The 11,501-nt window shown below is 40.9% G+C and overlaps 2 protein-coding genes across 6 annotated transcripts in view; both read left to right on the top strand.

Moving 5' to 3' along the window:
• The window catches only part of LOC106587130 (anoctamin-1), a 53,566-nt gene extending 44,709 nt beyond the window's left edge, over window positions 1-8,857 (top strand). For 4 of the 5 annotated variants that reach the window (XM_014175175.2, XM_014175173.2, XM_014175172.2 and 1 more), the window contains 9 exons: window positions 40-151; window positions 342-399; window positions 752-852; window positions 1,083-1,225; window positions 3,233-3,385; window positions 3,913-3,965; window positions 4,125-4,309; window positions 5,307-5,412; window positions 5,574-8,857. In XM_014175175.2, the coding sequence (XP_014030650.1) occupies window positions 40-151; window positions 342-399; window positions 752-852; window positions 1,083-1,225; window positions 3,233-3,385; window positions 3,913-3,965; window positions 4,125-4,309; window positions 5,307-5,412; window positions 5,574-5,786 (1,124 nt within the window). In that variant the 3' untranslated portion in view covers window positions 5,787-8,857. The remainder of the gene's footprint in view (window positions 1-39; window positions 152-341; window positions 400-751; window positions 853-1,082; window positions 1,226-3,232; window positions 3,386-3,912; window positions 3,966-4,124; window positions 4,310-5,306; window positions 5,413-5,573) is intronic. The other variant, XR_006762250.1, reaches the window with a different exon arrangement.
• Window positions 8,858-10,047: 1,190 nt separating this feature from the next.
• Window positions 10,048-11,481, top strand: LOC106587129 (FAS-associated death domain protein). The gene is made up of 2 exons (XM_014175171.2): window positions 10,048-10,408; window positions 10,844-11,481. The coding sequence occupies exons 1-2, from the start codon at window positions 10,111-10,113 to the stop codon at window positions 11,131-11,133; spliced, it is 588 nt and encodes a 195-aa protein (XP_014030646.2). The 5' UTR covers window positions 10,048-10,110; the 3' UTR covers window positions 11,134-11,481.
• The last annotated feature ends 20 nt before the right edge of the window (window positions 11,482-11,501 follow it).

Here is an 11,501-nt window from a genome sequence, read left to right as displayed (position 1 = left end):
CAATCAAGCGATATAAACTCATTGTGTTTTTATTCTCAGAGGTGCCAAAGACTGACAAGAGTTTTGAGGAGAGGCTGATAATCAAGACCTTTGTTCTGAAGTTTGCCAATGCCTTCTCCCCCATCGTCTACCTGGCCTTCTTCAGGGGCAGGTTGAACTCTCCTCTGCTCTATTTGACTAATAAGCTTCTCCACAACTCAAACATCTTAACAGTTATTCGACCATAGATACACTTTCGCCATAAAACCTGATTTTTAATGTTTAATCATTTGTTTTGTAGTGTGATTTACACCTCTTAAGGATAGTGGTCAATGAATATTTTTCAACCTGTATGTCCACAGAATGGTTGGGCGTCCTGGGGACTATGTGTATGTTATCGGGTCGTACAGGATGGAGGAGGTAATCAACTGTGTTCACCTTTGTTTATCTTTAAACATTGACCAGAATGCCTTTAAATGTTGACCAAAATAAGTTCTAATGATTCAGTGCTGGATAATCAATGGAAATATTACCTTATGCTGTAATGGTTATAACCCTCCCTCATTTACGAAGTAACGGAGGCAAGATCCGCTGCAGGTGTCCCAGGGCAGTTGTATAGGTTCCAGGACTGGTGCCCTTGAGCCCTATCCTAAAGACAGTTTGCATTGTAGATAAAATCAAAGCTAACCAAACTTCAAACCTGTTCGATGGAGATTACCTCTGTTATCTGTGTGTCTGACGGGGTTGACTGCTGTCTCGTCTGTTACACCAGTGTGCCCACGCAGGTTGCCTGATGGAGCTGTGTATTCAGCTCTGCATCACCATGCTTGGCAAACAGCTCATCCAGAACAACCTGTTTGAAATTGGCATCCCGTAAGTACAGTACAGAGCAGGCGCCGTTCTGTCTGGATGAAACTAGGACATTATCACACACCCACTCTCACACACATGCAGGCACACACACACACACACACACACACACACACACACACACACACACACACACACACACACACACACACACACACACACCCAAGCAGTAAAAGAAAGATGCTCAGGGCTAGACTCATATTACTACCGTTTCTTTTCTCTGCTCAAAACAGTAAAATAAAGAAGCTGATCAGGCGTCGGAAGTCTGACATGGACTCTCAGCAGCAGGAGGACTATAACATGACCCTACAGCGTCATGAGAAGGACCACTTCCTGGGTCCCTTTGTGGGCCTCAGCCCAGAGTACATGGAGATGAGTGAGTCATATGTCAGTCTGTCCAGTAAATCTCCTGACAGCTTTCTGAGGATCAGCCGCCCTCAGCCCACCCTATTCCATATGCTCCTTATCACACGAGGCAGAAGGGAAATGAACTACTGCAGTGTGACGTGAGTAGAGATTTGGAGCAAAGGATCATGGAGATCATAGATATATTATTTCATTCTAGGGGGTGTGATAAGCATGTCTGATTGGGTTTTCCCTTCTAAGGTCAACTAATTACTGCCAATGAATTACTTCTAATGTACTGTGCACTACATACATAATTGGTCAACGAATGCACATTAGTTGACCAATTATTTTAAGCTCTTGCTATTGAGGTCAGGCCTTTTGTGGGGGTTTTATGCAGGGACGACACAACCGTGTTTGTATGAAATTGTCAACTTTTATAAATGTCACTGATTACTGCGTAAAGAGCAGTGCTACCGAGGGTAACGTTTTCTTGCTTGCTAATTCCAGTAATCACTTTATCGACCGCATGGCGTGACATTTGATTTCATGATGAGAAACGTTACCTCATGCCGCTCACGGTATTAGATCCTAATTCGTTGTAAAACCTCCGATGTGGAACCCTTTCTAAAATGCGTGTTCTCTGCATGAGATCATCTCCAGTGGAGAAGCAGAGAACTGTTTTGTCTATGATTCCCACGTAGGCCACGTAAGTGGATTTAGTTGACCTGATTTTGCTTTAGTCCTTAGATGTCTTTATCAGTGGCTTCTTTCATAATTGCAGCGTCCGACTGAATAACTGGACAATCTCAAAAGCATGTTCATTGAAAAGACGCGTTTTGTAAGACGGAGATGGGGGAAACCTCAAACGTCCGTACATCTGTGCCATAACATACTGATACTACTACATGACTTACTGTATACCAGGAGCGTTGCGCCAGTAACTGAAAGATTGCTGGATCGAATCCCCGAGCTGACAAGGTAAACATCTGTTGTTCTGCCCGTGAGCAAGGCAGTTAACCCACTGTTCCCCGGGCGTGGATGTCGATTAAGGCAGCCCCCCCCCTGCACCTCAGGACTCAGAGGGGTTAAATGCGGAAGACACATTTTCAGTTGAATGCATTCAGTTGTACAACTGAATGGGGTATCCCACTTTCCCTTCTTTTTCCCACACCATATCAGTCATAAGAAGCCTTACTGCTCCCTCTCACTATCCGTGCAGTGGATAAACCTTGAATAATTACTGTATGGAATTCATTCACAGTATTTTGAACTAAAGTGTTTATAATGCAGTTCCGTACCCTGATACACAGAGGCCATAAAGAAGGATTATGGTAATGATTCCAGGGTTAGTTCAGTATGTCTAGTTATTATTTATACTGTACAACTTTATCAACTAGAAATAGTTCATCTCTGGGTAGCAGCTATAGAAGCACAGTCATATTATTGTAGCATAGCAGTCCTATATACACTGACTCAAAGATTCAGTCCATCTTTAGGTTGGTAGGCATGCCTGTTTTTAAGTGGCTTTTTCAAGGGTACTCAACTGACAACCAGCTAGGTTTAATATATGGATGCAGCAGACATAAAACCTGCACACAGGCACAAAAGGCCAGAGTGTTTGAACTCATTCAGAGTGCGAAGTGGGCCATTTTTGTATATATTTTGTTGCTTGGATCTCTGGAAGTTTTACCCAGTACATTTCAGTTTTACCCAGTACATTTCAGTTTTACCCAGTACATTTCAGAAAGCAAGTGCAGAAACATGGCGTGTCCTCATTCCACCATCTCGTTCATGTTCGTCTCTCATATGTTCTCCTTGTAGTATGTACTGTGTATTTTAAATGTAAACGCATATCTAGCGTAGTCTGGTATTAAGAGTAGACTGTTATAGGCTTGTGCTCCTCTTTCCACTTCGCTCTATACTCGTGCTCCAGTTATCTAATTTGAGATCTAATCTACCCAGCATGCTTTGTGTTGATTTCCTTGTGGTTATAATGTCCATTTGAATATCTTTTATTTAATTTTTTTACTTGCAGTCATCCAGTTTGGGATGGTGACCCTGTTTGTGGCCTCCTTTCCCTTGGCACCACTCTTTGCTCTGCTCAACAACATCATCGAGATCCGTCTGGATGCTAAGAAGTTTGTCACAGAGGTCAGGAGGCCCATCGCAGCCAGAGCAAAAGACATTGGTACAGGAGGTTTCCATCTCCACACTTTAACAGCACTGGTCTATTGATGCTATACTAAAAGGAACATTTTTACATAATTGGAGATCCCTAGACTTGACCCGACACAATAGATACCAAATTGAATTAGATTGCAGGAGTTTCCCATCTGAAAACACAGGTCCCTCACAAATGTTTTGGTCTTGTTTGTGTGAATACATAATTGAGTCAGTCTCTGACTTTGACCAAATATTGTGGCTATTTGGTTTGAATGCAGTACATTTTTAGCCTACAATAATGCAGTAAAATCTAATGATCCTTAAAACCCCTTATTAACAATCCATTCAGTATATCAGTGGGATATACTTTTTATGTTCATGTTTTTCTGGTGGTGCACATTGATGGTGTGACCATTCTACATTTCTTTAACCAATGAATCAACCATTGCATCTACCATTTTTAATTAAAATAGGTACATGTTATGAAGCCTGCTTGTTTACCCAGTTATTGGTGTTTTGGGCATATCTCTATATCTTCTTTTGTTCTCTCAGGCATCTGGTATAATCTTCTGAGAGGGCTCAGCAAAGTAGCAGTCATTGTAAATGTAAGTGCATACCTTCACATTTAATAAAAACATTTAAAGTGCTCATTATTTCCAGGTCTGTCATCAATATTATACAATGTTGACATTTTTGTCATTTGCATTAGTGGACATTTGAAAATAATTTTGGTCATAACACTCTCCACTGTCTGCTCTCTCCAGGCGTTTGTGATTTCCTTTACGTCAGACTTCATCCCTCGACTAGTCTACCAGTACATGTACAGCCCTGATGGCTCCATGCACGGCTTTGTCAATCACACTCTGTCCTACTTCAACGTCAGTGACTTCAAGCCTGGCACTGCCCCTCTGCAGCCTATGCACCTGGGGTATGAAGTGCAGATATGCAGGTAAGATAGTCAAAATATTATTGCCCCCCGCGATGAAATCGGGTAGGGAACTATGAATCTGTCTCCGTGTGTACGTCACCATTGGCCCGATTTTGACGAAACTTGGGTGAATGATGTCTTGCCATAGAGGTCCGGCATTTACAAAATGACACTGATTGGCCAGATGGTGGTGCTATAACAAGCGATTGAAAATTACAACTTTGAAAGGTCACGCTCCTCACTCTGTTTGACATAATGTCATGAAATTCGCAACATAGGTACCTCTCCTCACAAGGAACAAGTTTGCCTCAGCGACCCATAAGGTCCACCATGATGGATTTTTCCGCCATTTTGAATGTTGTGAAAAACACTAAAAACGCAATTCTGGTACCGAAATGATCGATTTGCACGAAACTTGCACGAAAGGTCTCAATGCAATATTTTCCAGACTAGTAATTAAAACAACATGGCCGCTATTGACCAAAGCTAATGTACATTTGTTTTTGCCATGTTTATGACATGACACCTTAATGCATACTTTTAAATTGTATTATGTGAGCTAAACATAAAGTAGCTAACGTAGCTACCGCCAGCGACATGTGATACAGCTGCCCGGTGAAGTAACTGCTGCCCAGTGGGAAGCAACATTGGTAACTGGGAAACACCTCGATACTAACGTTACACTGTTGCACTTGTCATTCACACCAACTTGTCATTGCGATAGCTTGTTGCCATGTCACGGTGACATCCAGATGGTGACCAACACTACAAGTTATTTCTCCCTCGCCCATCGAAATAATCACTTTATTTGACAAGTTTTAACAAGAGCCATGCTGCTGTTGTTCCCAGCTAGCTAGCAATTAACTAGCGCTGCATCATTCGTGCGGGGCCGACATGTTTACTGTGCCTTGTTTTCAAATAGGTATTACATCATGAGAATGTGTGTGCAGTCTATCATACTCGTTGGATGCCTTGTCATTTATAGTAAATCATTTTGCCAATTCTATCCTTTCTCCAGATACAAAGACTACAGAGAGACACTATGGTCCAACACCCCTTATGACCTCTCCAAGGAGTTCTGGGCTATACTGGCTTGCCGGCTGGCCTTTGTCATTGTTTTTCAGGTCAGATGCCTACACAAAAACAAACCTATGAGTCTTTGAGGGTTCAATCTTTTTATGCTGAAAGCATTTTATCATATCCTTTTGAATGACTGTTTTTGGAGTTGTATTGAAGGAATTGTGAAAGAAATGTCCCGATCTCTACCATCTGTTTTCCCTTCTAGAATGTGGTGATGCTGATGAGTGACTTTGTTGACTGGCTGATCCCAGACATCCCCAAGGACATCAGTCTGCAGATCCACAAGGAGAAGATCCTCATGGTGGAGCTCTTCATGAAGGAGGAAGAGGGCAAGAAGCTCCTCCGAGACAACCACACCAACCAAAGTCCTTTTCAGCCCCGCTCTCGCCCTGCCTCGCATACACCTTCTAACTGCTAGTGCCCTAGGGGGCGGCTCCATCTGTCCGTTCATCTGGTCTGTTTAAAAACCTTCAGCCCCTCTGTCTGGACTTGCACACTCCACACACACACACAGGCTTCTGCACCTGCACCCCTTCTGACTTGTAGCAAGTCATTGTCCATCTTTTTGGTGAACCAGGTATCAGGCAGAAGGCTCAGAGTGCTTTTTCTCTCTTTTGCACAAAAATAGTACAATGCAGGAAAACATGTAGATCTTTTTTGAATATGCAATTTTGCTAGCTAATGTTTTTATTTTGTAACTTTTGCCTTTTTAAGACACTGAGATCAGGTAAAGGAGCTTGCCATTCTGCCTGTTTACCATGCCAATTTTCCCTTATGTCATGTTTTTATGTCCTGTTTGTTATTATACTAATTCATAACGATCATGAGCTAGGTTTCCATCCAATTGGACAGATTTTCATGCAAATATTCTAAAATCTGCATAAAAACAACATGCACATTTTCCCACCAGAGATGTTTCCATCAAATTGACATGTTGCAGATAAAAGTATGTGCATGATGACGTAGTACACATAAAAATACCTTTTGCAATTAAATTCCCACGTACTGAATAAAAAAATAGCCTACAAGTTAAAGGTTTCCATCACATTTTCAAATTTACTGATGGTTTTCTCACAAAAAAATTTAACGTTATATAGCGAGTGTTCCCACTCTGGTATTGGCAAGTGCGCTCTAGCCAACGTATCTGCGCGCTATTGGCTAGAGTGCGCATATAGCCTACATGATGATATTATGGACAAAAGAGCGAGATAATTTTTTTTGTCAAATAGCATCCAAGCATCGATGATCATATCACCAGAATAAGATCCTCGATATTTATTGGAAAGGAGCATCAAGCTCATCACCTAGCACTTTCACCACCATGTGAAATTCATCATCATTTATTTAATCTGTAGCCTAATAAACTGCTTGCTTTCCCGACGATTCGTAGTGGCAGGACCACACGTCATCGCATGACTCCCAAGTTTACTTCGATATGATGGTTATTCCACCGATATTTCTCGCATAATTAATTTTACCTACACAAAAAGAACCCACCTTGCCGATCGTATTTTGTCAACATTTGCTAAGTTTATTAAACATTTTACTGTTTCCATCTGACCTGTCATGACTTTTTTTACCCTGACATGTACTTTACTAGCATAAAAAGGTTAGATGGAAACCTGGTTACAGAAACTTTAGAATAGCCATGTTGTGAATAAAATTCTAGCAATGCTCTGTCAAACATTTAGACGGGAACAGTGGCCTACATTTGTGTTTCATAAGCACAAATTATTTTGAAGGAGTTTATTTTCTGATTAACAAAAATTTGAATGGATCAAGGAGAGGAAGAAGGTATTTTGTATATCATTTGTAAGTAAACTATACTTTTTAATGCATATCCAATACATAGTCAATATTGAATCCTATCAATATACACAGTCTACAAAACATTAGGAACACTGTCCTAATATTGAGTCGCACCCTCTTTTGCCCTCAGAACAGCCTTAATTAATCACGGTATGGACTCTACAAAGTGTTGAAAGCGTTCCACAGGGTTGCTGGCCCATGTTGACTCCAATGCTTCCCACAGTTGTGTCAAATTGGCTGGATGTCCTTTGGGTGGTGGACCATTCTTGATTCACACAGGAAACTGTTGTGTTTAAAAAAATAAAAAATAAACAGCAGCTTTGCAGTTCTTGACACACTCAAACCAGTGCGCCTGGCACTTACTACCATACCCCGTTCAAAGGCACTTAAATCTATTGTTTTGCCCGTTCACCTTCTGAATGGCACACATAAACAATCCATGTCTCGAGGATTAAAAATGATTCTTTAACCTGTCTACTCCCATTCATCTACACTGACTTAAGTGGATTTAACAGGTGACATCAATAAGGGATCATAGCTTTTAACCGGTTTCACCTGGTCAGTCTGTCGTGGAAAGAGCAGGTGTTCCTAATGTTTTGTACACTCAATTTAATTAAAAAAAATCTTCACACAAGTTAAACCACAACATTAAAATGCCTTTTTAAAACCGCATGATTTAATTTAATTTAATTTAATGATCAAACCAAGGCCATATTTACAAATGAAGCACGAAAACAAACGAGAAGAGAAACATTTGTTTCTATCCTTTGTGGTACCATGTCCCTGTTTTGCTTGTTTGTGACCACTGTTTTTATATGATCTGTAAATCTCTGTGTTTAGGAATGAGACAGACCTTTGATTTAGTCCTTTTTTTTGTGCCATAAGACTTCTGATCAAACAGGTGTTTTTTGTTTGCTTTGATACTTCACTTCAATGGAATGACATGGAACCTGCCCCCCCCCCGACTGTTGGAATGAATTACATTATTCACAATTAACAATTATGATATATTTTCAATGATATGTACAATATTTAACTGTCTTAAACCTCTGTTTTGTGTGTCTACGGTATTGAAATGTATCAACATCGACCTCTTGCAATATAATATGTTTGGAATATTACATTACGCCTGGATGATACTGATTATATAACATGTCTTTCATTTTGCTTATAGAAAGAACTCTGACCATTAACGTAGTCTAAAATGTATTTGTTAGGACACTGCAGAATATTGCATTACCTCATATTTTAATTTCTGACGCAAGGACATGTTCTTGTTTTGTTGGGGTTTTTTCAACTACTAATCGACCTTTAATATGGTATGTTCATTGTATGACTTATAGGCCGACGCTGAATTGCAGCCACAATACCTTGTTTTTGATTCGAGTGGCATCTTATTCCCAACTGATCCTTAGATATTTCAGTCCTTGATATTCCTCTTGATATAGATTTAACTGGAGCAGTAGAGAACAACTTGGTGTTTTTAAATATTTACCTGAATTGTACAGCAACATCACAACTATATTTGATTAGGATAGTACTACATTTATTTCGGTTGCGATTTTTATTTATTTATTGACAGCAGGGCTTATATTTACACTAGAGGTCTCTGTCAGCCTAAAATGAGATTTTTTGGGGGATGTTTGAATTCCAATAAAAGAATACAAGTTATGAGAAGTATACTGTATGTATGTATGCGTGTCATGTGTTGTTTGTATAATTGATGTCTCATGTTAGCAATACAATGTGTTCACCCTGAACATGGAACAAAAACGCAACTAGTGTTAATCAAAAGCGAAACATTGGCAAGAGCTGTCGTGTGGGTGTGTGTAGCGAGGAGGGGCTAAGCAGAGGGCCTATGGGGACGTGACTGAGGCCAGGAGAGAATGGGGTGAGGATGTGAGAAGGTGTGTGGAGAGATATAGAGAGAATCCGTTTTATTTGTATTTAAGGATATATATACAGATGGTTCAAAGGATTCAGTGAGTGGAAGGGTGGGGGCTGGGGTATATATCCCAGATTTTAATGTTAGAGTATGTAAGCGGTGAACTGATTGTGTCTGTGTATACGGCAGAGGTGATGGCCATGATTGTAGGTTTGAGATGGGTGGAGGAGGTGAAACCACAGAGTGGCGGTCTGCTCTGACTCGGCTGCATCGCTGAGTAGTGTGAAGAAGGGCAAGTTGAATTGGGGAGACTTGTTTTGTGGAGATGACGGTGCTGTTAATGGGATTGGAGAGGATGGGAGTGATGGTCATCTTTTGTTGTGTTCCCAGCCACGTGGGTGTGGAGGGGTAATGAGAAGGCAGACGTGGTGGCTAAGAGTGCTGTGAGGAGAGAGGGGGTAGATATTCAGGTCCCGCATGGCCGCAGAGAAGTCAAGTCTTTGATCCGGGAAAAAGGGCTCGATCTTTGTCAAAGGGAGTGGGACACTAGTAGTAGAGGCAATTTTATGGCATGCATTGGTCAGTAAAGGAAGAGGAGGGGAGTATGGGATGCAGGAGAGATGAAGTTGTGTGGAGTAGACTAAAGTTTGGGCACACAGGTTTGAATGCCACGTTGTGGATGATAGGGAGACAGGAAACGGGTGTGTGTGTTTACCGGAGGAAACGGTGGAACATGTGTTGGTTATTTTGTGAATTGTATGAAGTAGACCGGGAGAGGTTGTGTGACAGGGTTAGAGATGCATGTTCGGGTGGTGTAGTGGGGGGAGACGAGAGGAGGGAAGTGGTGTCTAGGGGTCTATTTCACTTTCTTAGGGGAACAGGACTAATGAAGAGAATTTAATGTGGTTTGGCCGTGCCTGGCCTCCCAATCCAGTACAGTAGGTGGCGATGTATACACCTTGAAAGTTGAATGCGATCCGCCAACCCAATCCCAAAGAAGACGGGCTGTCGTGTGTGTGAGGAAGTTACTTGGTTTACTACTGCCAAGATGAGCGCATTTAACAGCTTTTTGCTGAAGATTTCAGGTGAACTTGTTGGTGATCAATTGGAGAAAATGAAGTTCCTTTGTATTAATGAAATAGGGAAAAGTCGTCTCGAGAAGATGACCAATGGTTTACAACTTTTCACGGGTTTAATGGAAAGAAATAAACTTGGACCTGACAACACAGTATTTCTAGTTTCGCTTTTGAAAGACATTGGTCGCCTAGATCTTGCAGACAAAATGACCAACTGTGAAAGTCAATATGCTGTGTCACCTAATGATCTTCCTAACGACGAGGAGCAAGGTAAATTAAGTGGTTATCCCCACTCACGAATATTGATGGCAAAATGTTGACATAGCATAGGCCATTTTTTCTTGGGCTGTGACGCCTGTTTCAACAGTTAAATGGGAGGTGTTGCTTAGTCATTCTACAGAGGGAAGTGCCCTATGTCTTGTTGAATGTAAGAATATTTCAGGAAACATGACTTCATGTTATTTGGGGAACCCTGTCACAATTGCTATGAAAGATATTAGGCTACATTGTCACTATCTTTCTGACATGATCTCCCATACAGTAAATGTTTGCCAGTGTAAATAGAATATTTCCTCTGAGGGAAAATATGAAATGCAACTGTATCCCTCAGATAATGTATAGTATACTGTATATAGTGCAGTGTGTTGGAAATATGACTTTTGTAGGGGACTTATTTACATTCCATGGCATCTTCTCTTTTGCCAGCAAAACTTGACATTGCAACCAAAGTGATCACTGACAACCTTGGAAGGAAGTGGCGAGCATATGGCCGTAAACTTTGCCTGCCAGAGGCCAAACTGGACCATATCTCACAGAAGCACCCTAATGACCTGGAGGAGCAAGTGGTGGAGCTTTTGAAGGAATGGCGAAAAATGCAGAAAGCTGAGGCCAAAACAGACACTTTGATACAGGCCCTTCGCTCCTGTGATCAGAACTACACTGCTGATCTGATACAGACAGAACTTGAAAAACTTAAAGCCAATGGTGGACAGTGAAAGTGTGACAAACAATATTCATCTCTTCTCAGGCCTCTGTTATTTTCTTATTTACCCAATGGATTATTTATTCATTGCTTTCACAGTGATTTTGGTACTTTTATAAGATTCAGTAAATCACCACAATTTGTTGGCAATATTGGTATACCAGTATACTCATGGACCAGTATAATTTTATGCAGAGTAGCCCAGTGCACTCTCGGTACATACATTCCTACTACGTACTGTAAGGGAATTTGGGGGAAACTTGATTGAACTATGGATATTATGAAATTATATAGATAATGTGCATTCAAATTTGATATTGATGTATCCACTGTTGAGATTAGTAAAATTTTGTTGAAAGAAGTCTTGCTGGTAAAAATAAT

Source organism: Salmo salar, chromosome ssa26 (genome assembly GCF_905237065.1).
Source record: "Salmo salar chromosome ssa26, Ssal_v3.1, whole genome shotgun sequence".
Classification (NCBI taxonomy): domain Eukaryota; kingdom Metazoa; phylum Chordata; class Actinopteri; order Salmoniformes; family Salmonidae; genus Salmo; species Salmo salar.
This window is presented reverse-complemented; position numbering and strand designations above follow the sequence as displayed.

Coding starts and splice junctions, on each gene's coding strand:
- LOC106587129 (XM_014175171.2), top strand. CDS start 10,111: ATGAGCGCATTTAACAGCTTTTTGCTGAAGATTTCAGGTGAACTTGTT. Junction 10,409..10,843: donor TCCTAACGACGAGGAGCAAG/GTAAATTAAGTG, acceptor CTCTTTTGCCAG/CAAAACTTGACATTGCAACC.